The sequence below is a fragment of the Dipodomys merriami genome, unplaced genomic scaffold, assembly GCF_024711535.1.
Source record: "Dipodomys merriami isolate MVZ:Mamm:240054 unplaced genomic scaffold, mDipMer1.0.p SCAF_114, whole genome shotgun sequence".
In the NCBI taxonomy this organism is placed as follows: Eukaryota; Metazoa; Chordata; class Mammalia; order Rodentia; family Heteromyidae; genus Dipodomys; species Dipodomys merriami.
Window position 1 is genome coordinate 1,062,654 of NW_027202427.1, and position 21,026 is coordinate 1,083,679.

Below are 21,026 nucleotides of genomic sequence, written 5' to 3' on the forward strand. Positions count from 1 at the left end.
TGCCTCTTCTGTGTGTTGTTGATTTTGATTTGTCCCAGCCCGGGACATTTCTAGAAACAATTGGACAATGGGTTGCCTTTTCTGTTTAGCCGGTGTCACCGTCCCTCTGTGTGACAGCGTGTGTCAGTACTCCATCCCTGCTGTTAACAGACACCTCCTTGTATATAAGTAGCCTGCGGGATGTTTAAGTGTGTCAGTTATGCACATTTGCGGACAAACTTTTCAGTGGACACATATGATTGTTCCAGCACAACATTGCATTTTGCCTGCCACTTCCTCTGTCTCTCTCTGCTCCTTCCTGGGCTTGGGTAGGCCTGGGGACAAGCAGGGTGTCACACCTCTGCCATAGCTACAGATCTCATTTTCTCCGCAGTTCAGCTCATGAAACTGGCAGTGTGTTAGCATTCCCTTCCTCCTTAACAGGTCCTCAGCCCCTCCCACTCCACTCATGGGAGCAGCTTAGAGCCCCCAGATTTATCAGTGGAATGCCCCCCCCACCTGAACTCCTCCCTGTCCCAGAACTCTCCTGGGATTGGTCGGCATTCCCACCCTCTGCCCAGAACTCTCCTGGGATTGGTCGGCATTCCCACCCTCTGCCCAGACCTATCTGTGCATGCGGAGTACCTCCCACCTCTAGCCCCAGAGTTACAAGGTTCCACCTGGATGGGGACAGGTGCCGGATTACTCCCTCTCCTGTGGGAAAATGGCCCTCTGATCAACCTCCTCATAAACCACCTTCTCCTGCCTGTGGCTGTCTCCCCAAGGTCCCCTGGGATGGCTGGCCTACCCAGTGCAGCCCCATTCTGGTTTTCTGAAGAGAGAACTGGGCTAAGTGCTCCATTCAAGGCCAAGCAATAGCAGCCTCAGGTCTAATCCTGTGTGCCTAGCCGGAGTGAACAAGTTTGGCTGTCAAGCCCCACCCCCTAGGTGGGGCGGAAAGTTCCTAGAAAAGGAGGAGTCAGGAGCAGGGCGCATCTTCCCCGCCCCCCCCCCCGCCCCCTTTCCCCCTGTACTGTTTCCATGTTCCCATTTCCAGCCAGGGCTTCACAGATCATCTCCTCCAACTTTGTCTTGCTTTCCCTGTGCAGTGTTGAAGAAGATTGACAGCATGGAAAAACCACATTTGTGTAAAAACTCAGCTCTTAGGCTGTTTTATTTATTTTTATTTTTTGGGGGGGGGTCCAGTCGTGGGGCCTGAACTCTGGGCTTGGACGCTGTCCCTCAGCTCTTCAGCTCAAGGCTAGCACTCTACCACTTGAGCTACAGCACCACTTCCCGGCTTTTTTTTCTTTTTGCTTATGTGGTGCTAAGGAATCGAACCCAGGGCCTCATGCATGCAAGGCAAGCGCTCTACCACTGAGCCACCTTCCCAGCCCTCTTAGGCTGTTTTAAACACAGGCGGGCACTGGTGGCTCATGCCTATAATCCCAGCTACTCAGTGTAAGGGTTGGTAAAAAGAGACCACCATGCAGTTCAGGCTGAAGAGAGTTTATTTGGAGAACCAAATTGCTATACCCTAGGGCAGGGTGTGGCAGCCTGACTTGGTGGTTGGATACAGTTATATTAGGTAAGGCAAAAGGAGATGTAGCTACATTAAATGAGGAAGTTGCCTCAGAACCTTTCACTGACTCACAGTCAGGTGATTGAGAGTCATTTGGTGATTACCGGTTTTAGGCTAGTGAATTTTGGCCAGGCTACGTGCTGTCTTTCACAAAGAGGAAGGGGGCGGGGGCGGGGGATCTTCTCCTAGTCAGACCTAACACTCAGAAGGCTGAGGTCTGAGGATGGCAGTTCGAAGCCAGCCTGAGCAGAAAAGTCCCATGAGTCTCTTATCTCCAGTTAACCGCTCAGAAACTGGAAGTGGCCCTGTGGCTCAAAGTGGTAGAGTACTAGCCTTGAGCAAAAGAACTCAGGGAAATGCCCAGGCTCTGAGTTCAAGCCCCACAACTGACAAAAATATTAATAACAATAAATAAATACAAAAATACATAAATAAAAATAGGTACTCTAGGCCAGTACCGCCTGTCCTCTGCAGGCTGTCGGGTCCCACCCCCTCACACTGCTCCCCCTGGGTCCTGGGTCCCCTTAGTGTTTCTTCCCAGGCTCTGTAAACATTTGCATGAGAACTGCATCCCCAGAAGCAGGGGCAGGGAGTAGGAGCTGCCTGGGCTCAAGGTCACTCACTGCCTGCTGCATATGTCCCAGGGGCTGAGTCGTCGCCGTGTGTTGCCAGACTCTTGAGCAGTCCCTGGTCCCTCTATCAGCTGACATTTTACTGTTTGCTCTGTGCACACAGGCGGTGGCCCTGGATCCGTGGGGCTTTATGGAAATGATGCTTTGCTCATGTTTGATGAGAATATGCAGTCCTTGGCACACCCTTGTGCAGGACACCTTTTTCTTGGAATTAGAGCAAAGAAATTAATGTTCTTACTTGGCTGAAATAACCATCATGCAAATGAACGAAGGGTAGAGCAGCCTGGAATGGGGAGTAGTGGTGAGGAGGTTTGGAAGGAATCAAGAAAGACGTCCCAAACCCTCACAGAGTTGCTAAACATGTGGGAAATAGGTTCTTTATTTTTAATGATTTTTTAAATGAAGAAATGTGTCTCAAAGCTGGGTGTGATGACTCACACCTATAATCCCATATACTTGGGAGGCAGACATCAAAAAGATTGTGATTCAAGGGCAGCCTAGACCAAAGGTTCACAGGATTCCATGTCATCAAATAAAGTGGTATACGCCTGTCATCCTAGCTACCAGGGAAACAGGTAGGAAAACACAGCCCAAGACTAGTCTGTGCAAAAACCATGAGACATATCTGAAAAATAACTTAAAATGAAAAGATAATATGTCTCAGTCTCAGGTGGTAGAGTTGCTTGCCAAAAGCGAGGTCCTGAATTGAAGCCTCAATACCACCAAAGGGGGAAAATATCATTTTTTTAAAAATGGGTATATGGCTCAAATGGTAAAGTCCCTTCTGAGCAAGCACAAGATCCAGAGTTCAAACTCCATGCTACCAGAAAAGAAAAGAATGAACATAGTTGGTTAGTTCTAATTTTTCCTATTGTCAAACCAAGATACTCATTGTTGAAATCGTAAGAAATACAGAAGATAGTAAGTACCACTACCCAGAGAAAACTACTGTTAATGCAGCAGAATTACCTCTGCAGTGAGGCCTGGGAGCCATCAGAGCTGGCGCCATCCTGCACAGGAAATCTCTTTTGTAAATTCAACTTCATTATAAACATTATCCCATGCCATTGCTACTGCACTATAGATGTGGTTTTGAGTGGCTGTGTGTTAGTCTTTTTGTAGCTTACCCCCATTGTCCTAATCCATTCTCCATGACTATAATGAAATGCCCAGCTGTATGCAGCACAGATGTATGTAGCCTGTGGTTTTGCATGGGCAGTCTCATCAGTGGACGGAACCGTGCCGAGAACATGTGTAAGAAGCAAAGGCCACATGTCAAGACAGAAAGCCAAGCTTTGGCTGATCCTGGCTGGCCCTCTGCAACAGCTTTGTCTTTCAAGACTGCTGGGGTGCTACAGCAGCAGCCTCAATCCCTCCAAAGCAGCTCCTGCAGTGAGCTAAAGACCTTTCACTGGCCCCCGCCATTTTTGTTTATTTTTCAGAGATACTGAATTTTGAACTCAGGGCCTTGTACCTGCTAGGTTGGTCCTTTACCACTTTAGCCATGCCTCTAATCCTTTCTGCTTTAGTTATTTTAGAATAAGGTCTTATTTTTTTTTCCCCTGGGCTGCCGTCCTACTACTTGTACTTCTTCATGGTGCCGAGGGTGATAGGCACCTGCCCGTCTGCCCAGCCATTGAGTGAGATGGAGTCTCGTGAATGGAGCAGCCTTGGACTGTGATTCCCATCCTACGTCTCGGATCTCAGCCTCCCGAGCAGCAGGGATCACAGGCTGAATTCAGCCACTGTGCTCCAACTTTTAAAAGTCTCATCTCTGACATCGCCACACTGATCACCAAACTTCTACCATGTAAACCCTTGCGGGACACACCCAAACAATAGCCCACAGATAGCACCTGCCAGATACTTATTTGTCGTAAATAATGCGGCAGTGGGTATCTTCATGCATATATCTTTCTTTCTTTTTTTCTTTTTTTGTCGGTCGTGGGGCTTGAACTCTGGGCTTGGGTGCTCTCCCTGCATTCTTCAGCTCAAGTTGAGCATTCTACCACTTGAGCCACAGTGCCACTTCTAGTTTTCTAGTGGTTTATTGGAGATAAGAGTCTCACGGACTTTCCTGCCTGGGCTGGCTTTGAAACATGATTCTCAGATCTCAGCCTCCTGAGTAGCTAGGATGACAGGAGTGAGCCACTGGTGCCTGGCCATGCATATATCTTTATTTGTATTTGAGTTCCCATAAAAGAAAATGTTAACATTGAATTTTCTAGGGAAAAGTCGATATTTGTCTATTCAGGACAATTTGAACCATCATCTTCAGATCTTGGCCTTCTGAATAGAGTTACAGGCAGAAGCCAGTGGTTCCCACCTGTGAAATGATTAATCCCATAGATATTTTTCATGCTGTGGCTGCGGGCATTTCAAGGGTAGATACCCATCTGACACAGGCAGAGCTTGGGGTTTGATCCCAGAAAGTGGGACTTCTGTCTTTTCATCTTCCCACCAGTGAGGTAATGAGTGGGACCCATGATGTCCTCTCCCTGCCCCTGCCTGTCTGCCAAGAGAGGTGTGGGTGGGTGTGGGTGTGGGTGTGTCCTGGGAAGCACTCACATTCCTCAGGCTGGACCCTGTGGCCTCTCCTTCCTAGGAACCAGCGTTTTCCAGGCCAGCGCTGCTCCTCCCACCACCTCTGTGTGGCCAACTTAACTCAGTGCTCCCTTGGATTTTATCTCTTCTCTGGAAAAGGCTCGGGATCCTCAGGCCCTGTGCGAGACATGTGCAGGCAGTGGGTGCACTCTGCAGCTGCCTTCTAACAGTTCTCCAGAGCCAGGAGCCGGTGGCTCACACCTGCAATCCCAGCTACTCAGGAGGCTGAGAGCCGAGGATCGTGGGTCAAAGCCATCCCAGGCAGAAAATCCATGAGACTCTTATCTCCAGTGAACTACCAGAAAGCCAGAAGTGGCGCTGTGGCTCAAGTGGTAGAGTGCTCGCCTTGAGCTGAAGAGCTGAGAGACAGCGCCCAGGCCCAGAGTTCAGGCCCCACGACTGACAAAAAGTAAAAGAATTCTCCAAGGTCTGAGCTTCCTCCCAGAGCGCAGCCATCAGCTAGCTGAAAAGGAATGGCTTCTCAGAGCTGAGATACTCAGCACATCTTGTTTCATGTATTTGTTGATTCATTCATTCATTCTTTTCTGTGTATGCATGTGTGTGCTGAGGATAGAAACCCTAGACAAATGCACACCCCAAGCCCTGTTTGGTTCTCTAACAAGTGCTTGTTGGTTCACTTTGTGTTGTTTTGGCGCATGGGCATGGATGGCACGTGCTAAATGCGCACTACTCACTCAGGTCTGCCCTAGCCCCTGATCTTTTGCTTTTATCTTCACACAGAATGTCATGTCTAAATACTAGGAAGAAGCACATGGAAAAAAGAATTACAGTTACAAGATGGAAGAGTTGAGTTATACTGTGTTCGCTTGCCCTAGCATTTTATTATGAAATTTCCCCATTAGAAAAGTAGGAGCATGGGCTGGGAAGGTGGCTCAGCGGTAGAGCGCTTGCCTTGCATGCATGAGGCCCTGAGTTCGATTCCTCAGCACCACATAATCAGGGGGGAAAAAAAGCCGGAAGTGGCAATGTGGCTCACAAGTAGTTGAGCGCTAGCCTTGAGCTGAAGAGCTGAGGGACAGCGCCCAGGCCAGAGTTCAGGCCCCACAACCGGGTCCCAGAAAAGTAGGAGCATTTCAGTGTGAATACCATTTTCCTACTACCCAGACTATACAAATTAATACTTTGTGTGCAGGGTTGGAGACTCCAGGGCCTTGTCATGCTAAGCGTACACTCTATTCCTGAGCTACCTTCCCAGCCCAAGCACCTTCCTTCCTGGGGATACACTGTGTTCACTTTGTGGTTTGAGTGCCTCAGGTATGCTGTTGTCACCTCCCCGTATTGGTGAGGAATGGCTTAAGCCTCCTTACTTAGCAAGTCTGAAGGAAGAAGGTTCCCAAACTGGCTTATCAGCTCGGTTGTAACGGGGCTATGTATGAGTCAGCGCTCACTGTTTACTTGGCATTTCCTTCATTGCCCCAAAATGATGGTCCAGCTCCAAATATCACTCATTTCCTTTCAGAAAGAGAGAAGCAAGTGGGAGAGGATACTTTTTCTTGTTTGTTTCCCTTTGTCAGAGAGGAAGAACTTTGCTTGGGCCCCATCTGTACTTCCTTGGTCACAGTTCTTTTTTTTTTTTTGGTCAGCCGTGGGGCTTGAACTCTGGGCCTGGGCGCTGTCCCTCTGCTCTTCAGCTCAAGGCGAGCGCTCTACTCTACCACTTGAGCTACAGCGCCACTTCCGGTTTTCTGGTGATTTATTGGAGATAGGAGTCTCACGGTCTTTCCTGCCCGGGCTGGTTTTGAACCGCAATCCTCAGATCTCAGCCTCCTGAGTAGCTAGGATTACAGGCGTGAGCCACCAGCGCCCGGCTCCTTGGTCACAGTTCTGTCTCTGGCTGCTTCTAGACCAGTGGCTGGCTAATCAGAACTGAATTCTACATACAGCTTCAGCCAACTAAGAAGGAGCCCACCTTCCCAGAAGACAGAAATTGTTTACTTCCTTTATTTTGGCCCAACTCTGTCACTAGATTGAGTGTAAGCTCTGTGAGGGCAAGGGTTTGTTATCTAATAATCTACCCTCCACAAAACAATGTCAGGAATTCAGCAAGAGTCACTGAATGCATGAGTGAACATTGAATGAGTGAGCCAGGCATTGGTGGCTCACACCTGTAATCCTAGCCTCTCAGGAGGCTGAGATCTGAGGATTGCAGTTCAAAGCCATCCTGGGTAGGAAAGTCCATGAGACTCATATCTCAATTTACCAGCAGGAAAGCCAGAAATGGAGCTGTGACTCAAGTGGTAGAGCATCAGCCTTGGGCAAAAAAGCTAAAGATCAGTGCTGGGAATGTGGCTTAGTGGTAGAGTGCTCACCTGGGAGCACAGAGAGGCTCAGGGGCAGTGCCTAGAGCCTGAGGCAAAAACAAAAACAAAACACCAAAAATCTAAATGTCACTGCTCCAGCCCTGAGTTTAAGTCTCAGGACTTAAAATAACATAGAAAGAGTGAATGAAGAAGAAGAGTTCCAGGTGTGACTGATGGGTTGTATCTCCTGCCCCCCTATCTCTATGCCCCCGCCCCGGCATATACTTCTGTTTGATAAATGTGGTGCTACCTGCCAAGGGCTTCTCATCACCAGATCTGTGTCCCTCAACCCTTGCTTGTATCTTCTCTTTTAGGGAGGGAGCCATAGCTGGACACTGCCCCCCTTCCCTGTGCTGATGACCCCTGACAACACCTCCCATGTCCTAGAAGACAAGATGTGTGAGGGGAACAGGACCGCTATGGCCAGCCCCCAGTGGATGCCCCTGGTGGTGGTCCTGAGCAGCATCTCCCTGGTCACTGTGGGCCTCAACCTGCTGGTGCTGTATGCCGTCCGGCGCGAGCGGAAGCTGCACACCGTGGGGAACCTGTACATCATCAGCCTCTCGGTGGCAGACCTGATCGTGGGCGCCATCGTCATGCCCGTGAACATCCTCTACCTCCTCATGCCCAGGTGGTCCCTGGGCCGCCCCCTCTGCCTGTTTTGGCTCTCCATGGACTACGTGGCCAGCACAGCATCCATTTTCAGTGTCTTCATCTTGTGCATCGACCGCTACCGCTCAGTCCAGCAGCCACTCAGGTACCTGAGGTACCGTACCAAGACCCGAGCACTGGCCACCATCTTGGGGGCCTGGTTTCTCTCCTTCCTCTGGGTTATTCCCATCCTGGGCTGGCATCATTTCATGGCCCAGATCCCAGAGCGCCACAAAAACAAGTGCGAGACAGACTTCTATGATGTCACTTGGTTCAAGATCATGACCGCCATCATCAACTTCTACCTGCCCACCTTGCTCATGCTCTGGTTCTACTCCAAGATCTACAAGGCCGTCCGGCAACATTGCCAGCACCGTGAGCTCGTCAACGGATCCCTTCCATCCTTTGTGCAAATTAAGCTGAAGTCAGAGGATGCCGGGGTCAGCTCCAAGAAACCTGGGAAGGAGTCTCCCTGGGGGATTCTGAAAAGGCCGTCCCAAGATACCACCTGTGGAACTGTCTTGAAGTCCCCAGACTCCAAGGAGTTGAACTCCCCCATTAGCTTGAGCCAGGAGGAGGAGGGAGAAGCTGCCGAAGTCCACTGCTTCCCGCTGGACACGGAGCACATGCCAGCCGTGGCCGAGGGAGGCGGCAGGGCCTGTGATACCAGTGACCAGAGCCAGAACCAGCTTAAGACAGAGGCACAGAGTCTGCACATGGGCAAAGTCAGCGCCCTGTCAGAAGACTGTACATTGGCTGACAGACAGTCCTTCTCTCGGACCACAGACTCAGATACCAGCACGGAGCTAGCGTCCGGCAGAAGCAAATCGAGGAGTGGGTCCAGCACCGGCCTGGATTACATCAAATTCACTTGGAAGAGGCTCCGCTCCCATTCCAGACAGTATATGTCTGGGTTGCACTTGAACCGGGAGCGGAAGGCGGCCAAACAATTGGGCTTTATCATGGCGGCCTTCATTCTCTGCTGGATTCCCTACTTCATCTTCTTCATGGTCATCGCCTTCTGCAAGAGCTGCTGCAACGAGCACGTGCACATGTTCACCATCTGGCTGGGCTACATCAACTCCACCCTGAACCCCCTCATCTACCCCCTGTGCAATGAGAACTTCAAGAAGGCATTTAAGAAAATTCTGCACATTCGCTCCTAAGGGAAATGCCAGGCAGATGCAACAAACTGATGTGTAAGATGTCGAAGAAGAAGACAGGAATGGAGCCTGGGTGTGGCCAGGCCCCTGGGCACCCTGGAGTGGAAGTACAGCCTCGGGTGGGTCATAGGGAAGATCTTAGCAAGCACTGCGGGGGAAGAGCAGCAGGTGGCAGCATCAGCCAGGATGGTACTTGGAGTACAAAGCAGAGAATGTGCCCGTGGAGACCTGGATGGAGCTCTCCTGCCCCTCCGGGAATGTGAGAGCCTCAAACTTGCTTTCGGATGAGTAAATTGGGAGCAGAGAAGACACACAGTAGAGTTCTGTGGGTGAATTGGACAGCTGTCGGCCTTCCTTCAGTGGAGTTGTGTGATTGGTACAGAGACATGCACGCGGCTGCTGCCCCCTTTCTGGGTTCACCTGGAGAGGGCTGCAGGTGGCTGCCCTTCTCAGATCACCTCTTTGGAACCTTTGACCCACCTTGGAACTTCTGCCTTATTCTCTCATTCATGCATGTCTTGAAGTTGATTAGAAATCACCCCATCTGTATATCCATCCTCCTCTATAACTGAATTCTTTAAGCTCTTAAAGACCTGATGATGAAGCAACCTTCAAAACGGAAGGAAAAAAAAAGAGGATGGAATGGAATGGTTGCACATTGAAATCAAAGCAAACAAAAGAAGAGAAGCAAGAAAGCCACCATATTGCTTAGGGCTGGAGCATGATATCTCAAGGGTGTCCAGTGCCACCAAAACAGGACGGCAGATTCCTTGTTCTAGAATGAAAACACGGTGGCTTCCAGCTTCCTGGATCATGTTCTATCCCAAAGGTGAACCTGCTTCCCGTTATGAACACACACACACACACACACACTCTCTCTCTCTCTCTCTCTCTCTCTCTCTCTCTCTCTCTCTCTCTCTCTCTCTCTCTCTCTCTGAGAGTATTCTCAAGTGGTAACAATTCCCTAAGTAATACATGAAAGGAGGAACAGGAAACACATCTGGTGACAGAGGTGACCCTTATCTGGGAGTCAGAAGGTCACTGTTTTTATAGTCCTGGGAAAGCTCAGCTTCCTTTGCTATCTATGTCAATCTTGTGGTGATGTTTTTAAAACTTTAAAGCTTAATACTAAAAAAAAGAAAAGACCTTACTGCTACACCTTCATGTATGTAGCACGTGGCAGTCCTGTGCATCTGGTCTTCTGTGTCTTCGTTCCTGTCCTTAGGTTGCAATGAGACACATTTTTTGCATATCTAGAATAGAGTGTTTGGAAGGATACTGTTACGTGGTTTATTTCTACCTTTCTGAGTTTCTTGGACTGGGAAAATGTATCAAAATACACAAATGTTCCAGATGATACTCTGTGGAGAGTTTCTCTTTGCTTGCAGAGTGGCATTTGTAAATGTCTTCGATGGTATCCTACTTAAGAGGCTGGGTTCTGATGATCACAGTTTGAAGTGAGGTTGAGCAGACAAATCTAAGAGACTCTGATCTCCAGTTAGCCAGCAAAAAGCTGTAAATGGAGATGTGGCTCAAGCAGTAGAGCACCAGCCTTGAATGGAGGGGGGTCAGGTGACCAAGTGAGACTGCAAGGCCCTGGGTGTAGGCCTCAGTATTAACGTGCACACGCGCACACGCACTCCCTCACCCCCCATAATTGAACAGCATTTTCTAAAAGCTTCGTTATGATTATGACTGCTCTGCATCTGGAAAGATCATGTTGCACAAAACTGGGGAGGGGGGGGCAAGGGACTTTGTTTCTGGTTCCAGAAGCTTCTGCTGGACTGTTTCCATTTAGAAACAATTTCTAGAAGCTGCAAGAGAGACCTGTAGGAGGAGAGCTGCCCCACACGACCTCGGCACAGGATGGAGGATGGCTCAGAACGCGCCTTCTACACAGACAGTGGCTATGCGTCTCTGCACAGCAAGGGACAGCGCAGGCACCCAACGCAGAGAAATGATATGGGCTTTGGCTTTGGGTCTAAGGGACCTGTGTTTGGGGTAAAAATACAGAGTGTCAGAATCGTGTCTGGATCACACACAGTTGTCATATAAACTTTCAGAACACAGGGTGAGGGTTCCACATGCCTGCTCGTGAGCTGCTTTACCCTCTTAGCGAATGAGATTTCCTTGTTTTTCACAAATGGGCAAGCCAAAGCACAGAGAGGGTAGGAGCAGAGGTTCTTTTCTGCTCTAGCACCCTCTCTTCCAACCATCTAAATGACTGAAGTAAGTGTGTGTGTGTGTGTGTGTGTGTGTGTGAGTGTGTGAGAGAGAGAGAGACAGAGAGAAGAAGAGAGAGAGAGAGGCCCTCCTGGAGCATGAATTCAGGGCTTGTCCCTGAACTTTTTGCTCTAGGCTAGCACTCTACCACTTAAGCCACAACTCCACCTCCAGATTTTTGGTTATTAATTGGAGAAAGTCTCATGGACTTTCCCACCCAGGCTGGCTTTGAACCACAATCTTCAGAACTCAGCCTTCTGAATAGCTAAGATTACAGGTATGAGCATGTGCCGGTGTGTCTGTGTATCCTTATCTATTCTCTCCCTCCTAGTAAAACCATCAATGCTCAATCATGGAAGCTCTACCCTAAAGGCTTTAGCTAATCCCAGCCACTTTCCAAAGGCTCTAACTTCTAAACACCATAGTGAGAGGATGTTTGCACCTCTTAATGCCTTTAACATAATAGTTTGGGAATTAGCTGGGTGTTGGTGACTCAAGCCTGCAATCATAGATAGCTACTTGGGAGACTGATATCTGGAGAATTATAATTCAAAGCCAGCCCGGGCAAAATAAAGTCTATGAGATTCCATCTCTAAAATAATCAGCAAAGAGTTGAGCTACAAGCATAGCTCCTGTAGTAGAGGGCCAGCCAAGGAAGCAAGCCAAACAAGCACAAGGTCCTGAGTTTAAATCTCATACACACACACACACACACACACACACACACACACATACACACACACACACACACACACACACACACCTATTTGGGAGATTGTTTTGAAACTTATTTGCAGCCAACAAGCTTTTGAAACTAGTTTCCTACAATTGTGAAGTTCTAGAAATTGACTTCTGCAATTGTGACTTCTAGAAGTTGACTCCCATATTTGTGACTTCTAGAAGTTGATTCCTATAATTGTGAAGTTCTAAAAATTGATTGCTACAATTATGAAGTTCTAGAAATTGTCTTTGCCCTAGCTCACTGTTACTATAGGGAAGACCTGAGGAACAGACAGACAGAAAGATAGAGATGGGGTAGCTGAGAGGAAGAATAAAGGGGTGAAAGTATAAGGCTGAACCCGGGTGTGGTGGTATATATTTGTAAGCATGGCATTTGAGAGACTGAAATGGGAGGATTGTGTGCAAAGCCAGCCTCCCTGGCCATCTAGCAAGAGTAAGGAGGGAGAGGAAGAGACAGAGCATGGGCAAAGGGAAGAGATGGGGGACACTGGGGAAGAAAAGGGAGAGGCAGGATTTGCGGGAGAGACAGAGCAATGGGGAGACTAAGGTGATATGGAGGCTAAGAGGCTGAGATGGAGGCCCTGGGGGACATGGGAGGAACTGAAGCACAGGAAAGGAGAAGCAGGGGAACAGGAAGCAGACTGGATGGCATAATTAATGCACTCAAGAAAAACCACATTGAAGAGCGTATTCTTCATTAAACCTATCAGCTGGGTGCTGGTGGCACACGCCTAAAATCCTAGCTATTCAAGAGGCTGAGATCTGAGGATCATGGTGAAGCCAGCCTAGACTGGTGTGCCAGTCCTGGGGCTTGAACTCAGGGCCTGGGCACTGGCCCTGAGCTGCTTTTGTTCAAGGCTAGAACTCGACCACTTGAGCCACAGTGCCACTTCCAACTTTTTCTGTGTACGTGGTACTGAAGAATTGAACCCAGGGTTTCATGCATGCTAGGCAAGCACTCTACCACTGAGCCACCTTCCCAGCCCTGGAAGACTTATCTCCAATAAACTACTTAGAAAAAGCTGGAAGTGGCACTGTGGCTCAAGTGGAGAGCCCAAGAGGCTCAGGGACAGTGCTTAGGCCCTGAGTTCAAGCCCCAGGACTGGCAAAAAACACCAAAAACAAAACATTAATGAATATATTTCACATACTTAAAACACACAGCTATCCTTTTAATTGTTATTTTGTGGCATAAGGTTTTCCAGCACAGGCCTTGCTCAAGCTATACAAGCACTCTACCAGTGGATTACATACTCAGCTTCAAATCACTCTTGAAAACACATTCTTGGGGGGGGGGACAAATGAGTAAGCATTAGAGACCCAATCCCAAGATAGCCTGTCAGTCAGTGCATGCTTCCAGCACATTCTCTATTTGTTTCATACAGTGTGTGTTTGTCAGCACACACAAAGTTGTGTCCTGCTCTTCAGAAGAATTCCACCCTGAGCTCTTCATAGATAAGAAATGCCCTAAGATGCTTCTCTGAAGATGGAGTGAAAATCAGCCCCCCTCCACAGTGCCATGTCCATCTGTGTGTGTGTGTGTGTGTGTGTGTGTGTGTAATGGAACCCAGGGTAATGTGTATGCTAAACACAGGCTGAACCACTGAGGTACTCTAAGCCCTGGCAGTAACATTGCAACATCACTTTGGGAAGGGACAAAATTCAAACCACATTTTGAGGTGTTTTATAGAATCCAGCAATCTCTGGGTGCCCTTGGCTGGACCCAAGTCAGGGATTTCAGTAGGAATTCGAGGAAATTCCTGCTTGAATACTGCTGCTGCCCTCTGTGAGCTCTTCCTGATCTCATCACTAGGAACATCAGTTCCAAAGTCCAGAACTTGCTGGTCACCAGAGCCTCGTGCCTTTGGTCCTAGCTACTCAGGAGGTTGGTATCTGGAGGATTGGGGCTCAAGGCTAGCCCAAGAAGAAAATTCTATGAGATTCCATCTCCAAAATTACCAGCAAAAAGCTAGGCTGGATGCATGGCTCAAGTGGAAGAACACAAGACAAGCAAATGTGAGGCCCTGAGTTCAACCTGCAGCACTGGTGGGAGAAAAAAATAAAGGTTGAAGTAAAGAATCATTCTGAGGGGCTGGGAAGGTGGCTCAGTGGTAGAGTGCTTGCCTTGCATGCCTGAGGCCCTGGGTTTGATTCCTCAGCACCACATAAGCAAAAAGAAAAAAGCCGGAAGTGGCGCTGTGGCTCAAGTGTTAGAGCTCTAGCCTTGAGCTGAAGAGCTGAGGGACAGTGCCCAGGCCTAGAGTTCAAGCCCCACGACCAGACCCCCCCCCTCAAAAAAAAAGAACCATTCTGAGTTCACTTCAACTCCGGTCAGCTTTGGAGGGACTGGTGAAAAGCATGGCAAGAACTAACAGTTCCCACAGAAGCGCTAGTCATTGAAAGCTGCACAAAAAACCCTCCAGAATGTTTATTACAGTAGCTAAAACCCAGCAAGGGAAACACACTTACAAAGAACCATCTTCAACCTGGGCTCATTTCTGCTCAGTACAGTAAAGCATAGATATGGGCAACAGACATATCTTGTAGGAGCTGAAATCTTAAGTTTAACAAGTATTTTATATTGGATACTTGTCAGGAGCCAGTGACTCACACCTATAATCCTAGCTACTCAGGAGCCTGAGCTCTGAGAGTATCATAGTTCAAAGCCAACCTGGGCAGGAAAGTCCATGAGACTCTTATCTCCAATTAACCACTAGAAAATCAGAAGTGGCTCAAGTGGTAGAACTCTAGCCTTGAGCTGAAGAGCTGAGGGAGAGCGTCCAGGCCCAGAGTTTAAGCCCCGTGACTGACAAAAACAACAACAAAATAGACACCTGTGGCTCACGCCTGTAATCCTAACTACTCAGGAGGCTGAGATTTGAGGATCAGGGTTCAAAGCCAGCCCAGGAAGGAAAGTCCGTGAAACACTTATCTCCAGTAAACCACTAGAAAACCAGAAGTGGTGCTGTGGCTCAAGTGGTAGAGTGCTCGCCTTGAGCTGAAGAGCGCAGGGACAGCGCCCAAGCCCAGAGTTCAAGCCCCACAATAGACAAAAAACAAAACAAAAAAGCTCAGAGACAGCACCCAGGCCCCGAGTTCAAGCCTCACAACTGGGGAAAAAAAGTCAGACACCCCCCCCATTTCAAAAATTACCTAAGCTAGGTGTGGTGAATAAACAGTCATTTACAAAGTAGGATAGAAGCATAGGTAGGATGGCACTCTGAGTCTGTGCTCCAAACATGTTTACTGCCAGGATATGTCTGGTCCCATGGTGCTTACAGAAGATTCATGAGATTTGTGGGTGCCTGCCTTTGTTTACCCCCCACAAGGCTAGATGTGCAACATACACATTCTGAATTCCTGTTCTTTGCTTCATAAAAGATGAGCTGAGCTACTTGCCACTGATCAATGCAGGCCGCCAAAAATGAACTTTGGTTACCTTCCGCTCCTGGCTCAAGGTCTCTCTATCAGGTATACTTATTCTAAGAATACAGAAGACTTCCTTAAAACAAGCTAGTGGAAAGGAAATGTTCTAGGATCAAGTATCTGGATACAGCCACCCTTTCATCTGGATTCTTTCTCATCTTTGTTTACTCTTTCCCAGGATAGGAAAAATCTCTTACCTGGCTTGCTGGTACACACCTGTAATCCCAGCTACTACAGAAGCTGAGGCAGAAGGGTGGCCTGAGGCCAAGAATTCCAAACCAACATAGCTGGGGGGCAGGGTGGGCAGCCAAAGGGAGAGAGGGAGACAGAAATTCTCTTGCTTAATGCTTGCAGTTGATCAGCGAGATCTCCAAATTGCAATAATTTCTATCCCCTCTCCCAGCCCTATTAGTCCTCATTAAGTCACCTTACTAAGTCTGGGTTTGTATTCTTTCTAGATACAGTTGCTCCTGGCTCAAAAGCCCTGTAGCCCATGAGCCAGGTAAACTTTCCTAGCTCTGTTTCATAAGTAAACTAATGAAACACCAGCTTTGGAGGGCCTTTCTTCGAATTAGAGCTGTGAAACCTTGAAAACAGAGTAGTAGTAGTCACTACTCTGATTATTGGTAGTCTACAGAGCAAGATCAGAGCCTCATAGGTTACATTGAGATTTTATTTTCTTCAATACCTGTGCAGTGATTCAGGTATACAGTAGGTACTCAACAGTAAGAACAGGCTGCTTCATCCCTTCTGCAGAGGGGAGCGTTGGCGATAATAGCTGCTCATTGTCAGCTTCCAGTAGTCTTTGCAGATAAAGATTTTCATGAATTTTTATCGTGCTTCCATGTTTGATGCTACTGCCCCAGGAAGATAGTGATGAGGATGAATTCTGAACTAAGAAGGTGGACCATTCAAAAAGAGAGGGAAGTCCAAAATGCTATCCATTGTGAAAATATTACACTAAGCAAAGTAAGCCAGATCCAAACTGTGAAAGGATCTGTCACATCCATCCCAGGGGGACCACACGGAGACAGGCAGGCACAGGAGAAAGATGATTACAAGGTTTATTAGAGGAGCCATATCCCCCTCCCCCCCTCTCCCCAGCACACAGCAACCTTCACTATCTAGGGAGCAGGGTCTGGGGGTAAGAAGTGTGGTAGATGGGAGTTTAGGTGAGTCTGGGAGGAGAGAGGGAAGTACCAGCTGTATGGCGGGAACTCCAGGCCAGGGAGGAGCTCAGGTCTGGGTGGAGCTGAGGACCAAAGGTGGGCATAATGCTTACACAAACAATGGGTTGCGTACTTTCCCTCATTTGTAAGAGTAGAATGTGCCTATAAATCTACAAGTAATCCCAATGGATAGTAAATGACAAAAAAATTACACTTGAACCTGATAAACAGGACTCAGATTCACACAGTGACACCAAAGGAGGATAGTCTTAGGAGAGGATCACAAAGGCTCAATAGCTATGTGCATGTGACCCTATAAAACGAGGCTTACCGAAACGAACTCCAAGAAATGGAAACCAGCTTTTTAAAAAATATATTTTTTTTTCTTTTGCTTTTTTTCCCGTTTTTCCCTTTCAGTGACTGTTTTTTTTTTCGCTACTTTTTGTCTCGTATGTAAGTATCCGATTTGGGGAAGCCCAGAAATGGAGGGACAAAGGGTGAACTAATTCAGCAGGGAGGGAACTGGGGGGAAGTGGGCGGGGTGACACTGTTCATAAAGAGGTGTACTCTGCGCAACGGTAACCCTCCGTACACCACCTTTACAATAAGCACTTCAAAAGAAAAAAGGCCGACCAGCGTGTGCGCATGTCCGGATCTGAGGGGGTCTCGCCCACCCCCAGGCCCCGCCTTCCCCGCCACTCAAGTTCCTCCTCTTTAATCCGGCGCTAGGGGGCGCATTTCCCGGAGGGATCCTGGCCCCGGTGCGCTTGCGCGCGCTGGTCTCCAGGGGGCGGGGCCATACGTCATCAGGACGCGCGTCGCGACCGGCGCTGGGGTTGCCGGAAGTTGAGTGGCGGTAAGTCAGCCGCGGCGCGTATGGGGACGGCGGGGTCTCGCGGTGGGCTTCGGGGGCCTGCAGAAAAGGGACGAGCTCGCCGCGGAGGGCAGGGCGTCACGGGGCTCGCGGGGCGCTCCCCGCCTCCAGGCGGCCCCGAGGCGGCGGTCGCTGAGTCTCCGGCCGCAGTCGGGGGCTTCTGACCGGACCTGCGTTGGCTCCCGCGCGAACGGCCGGCGGGCGGGTTCGAGACCCGTCCCGGGCCCGCGGAGGCCGGGCGGTTCGAAGCCTGATTCTCCGCCTGGCGTCACCCGCGGTGTGATGCGACGCCCCTCTCCACCCTCTGCCTCGCTTTCCCGTCTGGGAAATGGGGTGACGACGCGTCGCTCGCCCCGTGGGGAGTTAGCGAAGGCCACGCAGGCCTTTTCCAGGCGAAGGGTCTCGGCTTCTGGGTTTAGTCCAAAGGTTAGAAATCAGCCAGATGAGGTACATGCAGGAGTAAGAATACTTATCTGTCAGGTTTATTTTTTACTGAATTGAATGTTACAAGCACAGTACTAACATGCTGTTTTTTGGGGGGAAAATCTGGCTGCTAATACATGTTTGCGAAAAAATACCAACTAATTTTTTGGGGAGTAGGTCGTGGGGTTTGAACTCTGGGCCTGGGCGCTGTCCCTCAGCTCTTCAGTTGAGCACTCTACCACTTGAGCCACAGCGCCACTTCCGGTTTTCTGAGTGGTTTATTGGAGATAAGAGTCTCACAGCCTTTCCTGTCCAGGCTGGCTTTAACCGTGATCTTCAGATCTCAGCCTCCTGAGTAGCTAGGATGACAGGCGTGAGCCATGGGCCCGGGCTCAGATAATTTTTGTTTGTTTGTTTTTGGTCCGGTCATGGGGCCTGAACTCTGGGCCTGGGCGCTGTCCCTCAGCTCTTCAGCTCAAGGCTAGCACTCTACCACTTGAGCCACAGCGCCACTTCCGGCTTTTATCTTTTTGCTTATGTGGTGCTGAGGAATCGAACCCAGGGCCTCAGGCATGCAAGGCAAGCGCTCTACCACTGAGCCACCTTCCCAGCCCTCAAGTAATTTTTAAACAGCAAAAATAAACTGTGTAGTTGCAACCAGACTGTAGTTGCAGATTTGGGCACTTCCTGTTTTTGTCTCCTTTGCTCTGTCTCTGTCTCTGACTGACTCTCTCTCTCTGGCTTTCTTTTTTGTGCCAGTCCTGGGGCTTGAACTCAGGGCCTGGACGCTGTCCCTTAGCTTATTTTTGCTCAAGGCTAAGCACTCTACCACGTGAGCCACAGCACCACTTCCAGCTTTTTCTGTGTATGTGGTACTGAGGAATGGAACTTAGGGCTTCGTGCATGCTAGGCAAGCACTCTACCACTAAGCCACATTCCCAGCCCCACCTCTTTGGCTTTCTTTCTACTAGTTTCCATAATATCTCTGCCCTCTGGCTAAGCTAGTTGGTCTTCCAGTTTCGATTCCTAGTCTTTGGGAGCTGAAGGGACTAATCTATAATTCATAATCTCAGCTGGGATTCCATTTAGTGCCTTACACGTCTTTGGAATCTGTTTGGCTTCCTCTTCCCTCCTTTTTTACCCTAGAGGAATCATATTTCATCAATAGAGAGAAGGCTCCAGGTGACAGGAAGTTTTGTCTTATTTGTTGTCACATCAAGAGTGTTTGACTTACTGTATATGCTGATTAAATTTTTGTTGACTGACTAAATAAAAGATTAAATGCCTGTTCTATACCAGCCATTGCAGACACCAGTGATAAGAAGGAACCATTTTTCGTGGAGCCTTCTTTTGATTGTGATGGTGGTGATCAATAAATAGAACATTTTGAGAAGGAGTGGCAGATGTTATTGGTCTTGATAGGTGTTACAAAAAGGGGCACAGGGAGCAGGATGGGAATGACCTTGGGAATACAGGGAAAGCGTGTTTATTTTAGCCAGCTGTTTGAAAAGCTAGCTAGGAAGGCATGAATTCTCAGAGGAAGGTGTCATTTGTGCTTATGTCTGTGAGGCTCATTATCCCCCAGGTTTGTGCTTCAGACTTGGTTAAACTGCTTGCAGGTTCGTCTCACCTACTGCTCACTGCTCCTGTTGTTTCTCCTTCTGGAACATCTTGTCTTCTTCAATTTTTCTTGGCCAACTGTCATGTAATATCCTGTGGTGTGATTTTGAAAACCTTTGAAGGACTGAGTGCTGGACTCTGGTATTCAATTATAGGGGCCCATTTTTGTTCCCAGCCAGCTTGACATTAGAGAGAATGCACATAAACATTTGTTGAGTCTCTCTTGGAGTCCTGATACTATACTGCCAGCTGAGAATACAGATATCCCTGTCCTTGAGGGTAAGGATACTTTTCTAAACAGATGGAGCTCAGGTACATGTAACTGAGTTTGAGCTATCTGGAAGCGTCCATGAGGAGTTGCTGCTTTATCCAGATCCTAATGGATGAGGAGAGAGTGCCAGGTGACGAAAGCTTGGACATGCCATGAGCAAAGGCTGAAGATGGCATTATAGTCTGCAGATGAGTCAACAGAGCTCAGAATGGACGTGCAGGTTGAGAGATGGATGGAAAAGTAAGTGGGAGCCAGTCACGAAGGGCATGTAGGCTGTGGCAGGTTGAGAGCAGATGATGCCCGTGTTCCAGAACTCGCTTTGCCACTGAACTGATCTCATGACCTTGGCCAAGTCACTTTCTTTCCAGGCTCTGTTTTTTTCATGTACAAAAGGGAAGTCAGGTGCCATGAGTGTGGCTCCATGGAAGAGCCTAGCATGTGTGGCACCCTGGGTTTTATCCCTTGCACTGCAAAGCATACATATACAGATTTACAGAAAATTAAATGAGGGGCTGGGAAGGTGGCTCAGTGGTAGAGCGCTTGCCTTGCATGCCTGAGGCCCTGGGTTCGATTCCTCAGCACCACATAAGCAAAAAGATAAAAGCCGGAAGTGGCGCTGTGGCTCAAGTGGTAGAGTGCTAGCCTTGAGCTGAAGAGCTGAGGGACAGCGCCCAGGCCCAGAGTTCAGGCCCCACAACTGGACCCCCCCCCCCAAAAAAAAAAAGAAAATTAAATGAGTTTTTAAAATATTTGTGATTTTTCTCCTGGATGTGGAGGCACACACCTGTAATCCTATCCCTTGGTGTCTGAGACAGGATAATGTAGAGTTTGAGGCCAGCCTAGATTTTATAGCAAGACCCTGTCTGAAAGAGACCAAGAAAAGTTATAAGTATTTATGTCTTAAAATTAGGACTGGAGATGTAACTCAATGGTAGAGCATTTGCCTAGGATGTACAAGTCCCTAGGTTCCGTCCCCAATACTGGGGGCAAAATAAAAATGGATGGAGGGATAGAAATGGAATGAGCTGGTGTACCTGTTGTGTAGTACTAAAGGATAACCAACACTCCGTCACCTGGCAAATAATGTTGCCAGGCTAAGAAGTTTTCACATTATTTTTAAAGTGTCAGGTTGGCAAGCAGGATACTAAAGAAATTTAGACATGATGTGACATGCTTTGTCTTTTTTTTTTTTTGGTCAACTATGGGGCCTGAACTCTGGGCCTGGGCACTGTCCCTCAGTTCTTCAGCTCTATGCTAGTGCTCTACCACTTGAGCTATAGTGCCACTTCTGGCTTTTTTCTGCTTATGTGGTGCTGAGGAATAGAACCCAGGGCCTCATGCATGCAA

General features: G+C 48.5%; 2 protein-coding genes across 6 annotated transcripts in view; both read left to right on the top strand.

Annotated features, from left to right (window-relative positions):
- The window catches only part of LOC138822705 (histamine H1 receptor-like), a 62,622-nt gene extending 51,696 nt beyond the window's left edge, over positions 1-10,926 (top strand). For all 3 annotated transcript variants that reach the window (XM_070015568.1, XM_070015569.1, XM_070015570.1), the window contains one exon: positions 7,433-10,926. In XM_070015568.1, coding sequence (XP_069871669.1) covers positions 7,475-8,935 — 1,461 coding nt within the window. In that variant the 5' untranslated portion in view covers positions 7,433-7,474 and the 3' untranslated portion in view covers positions 8,936-10,926. The remainder of the gene's footprint in view (positions 1-7,432) is intronic.
- Positions 10,927-17,326: 6,400 nt separating this feature from the next.
- The window catches only part of LOC138822707 (ubiquitin-like modifier-activating enzyme ATG7), a 179,198-nt gene continuing 175,498 nt past the window's right edge, over positions 17,327-21,026 (top strand). Inside the window, exon 1 of one of the 3 annotated variants that reach the window (XM_070015571.1) lies at positions 17,327-17,347. The gene's annotated coding sequence lies outside the window, so the exon portion shown is untranslated. The remainder of the gene's footprint in view (positions 17,348-21,026) is intronic. The other 2 variants (XM_070015572.1, XM_070015573.1) reach the window with 2 other exon arrangements.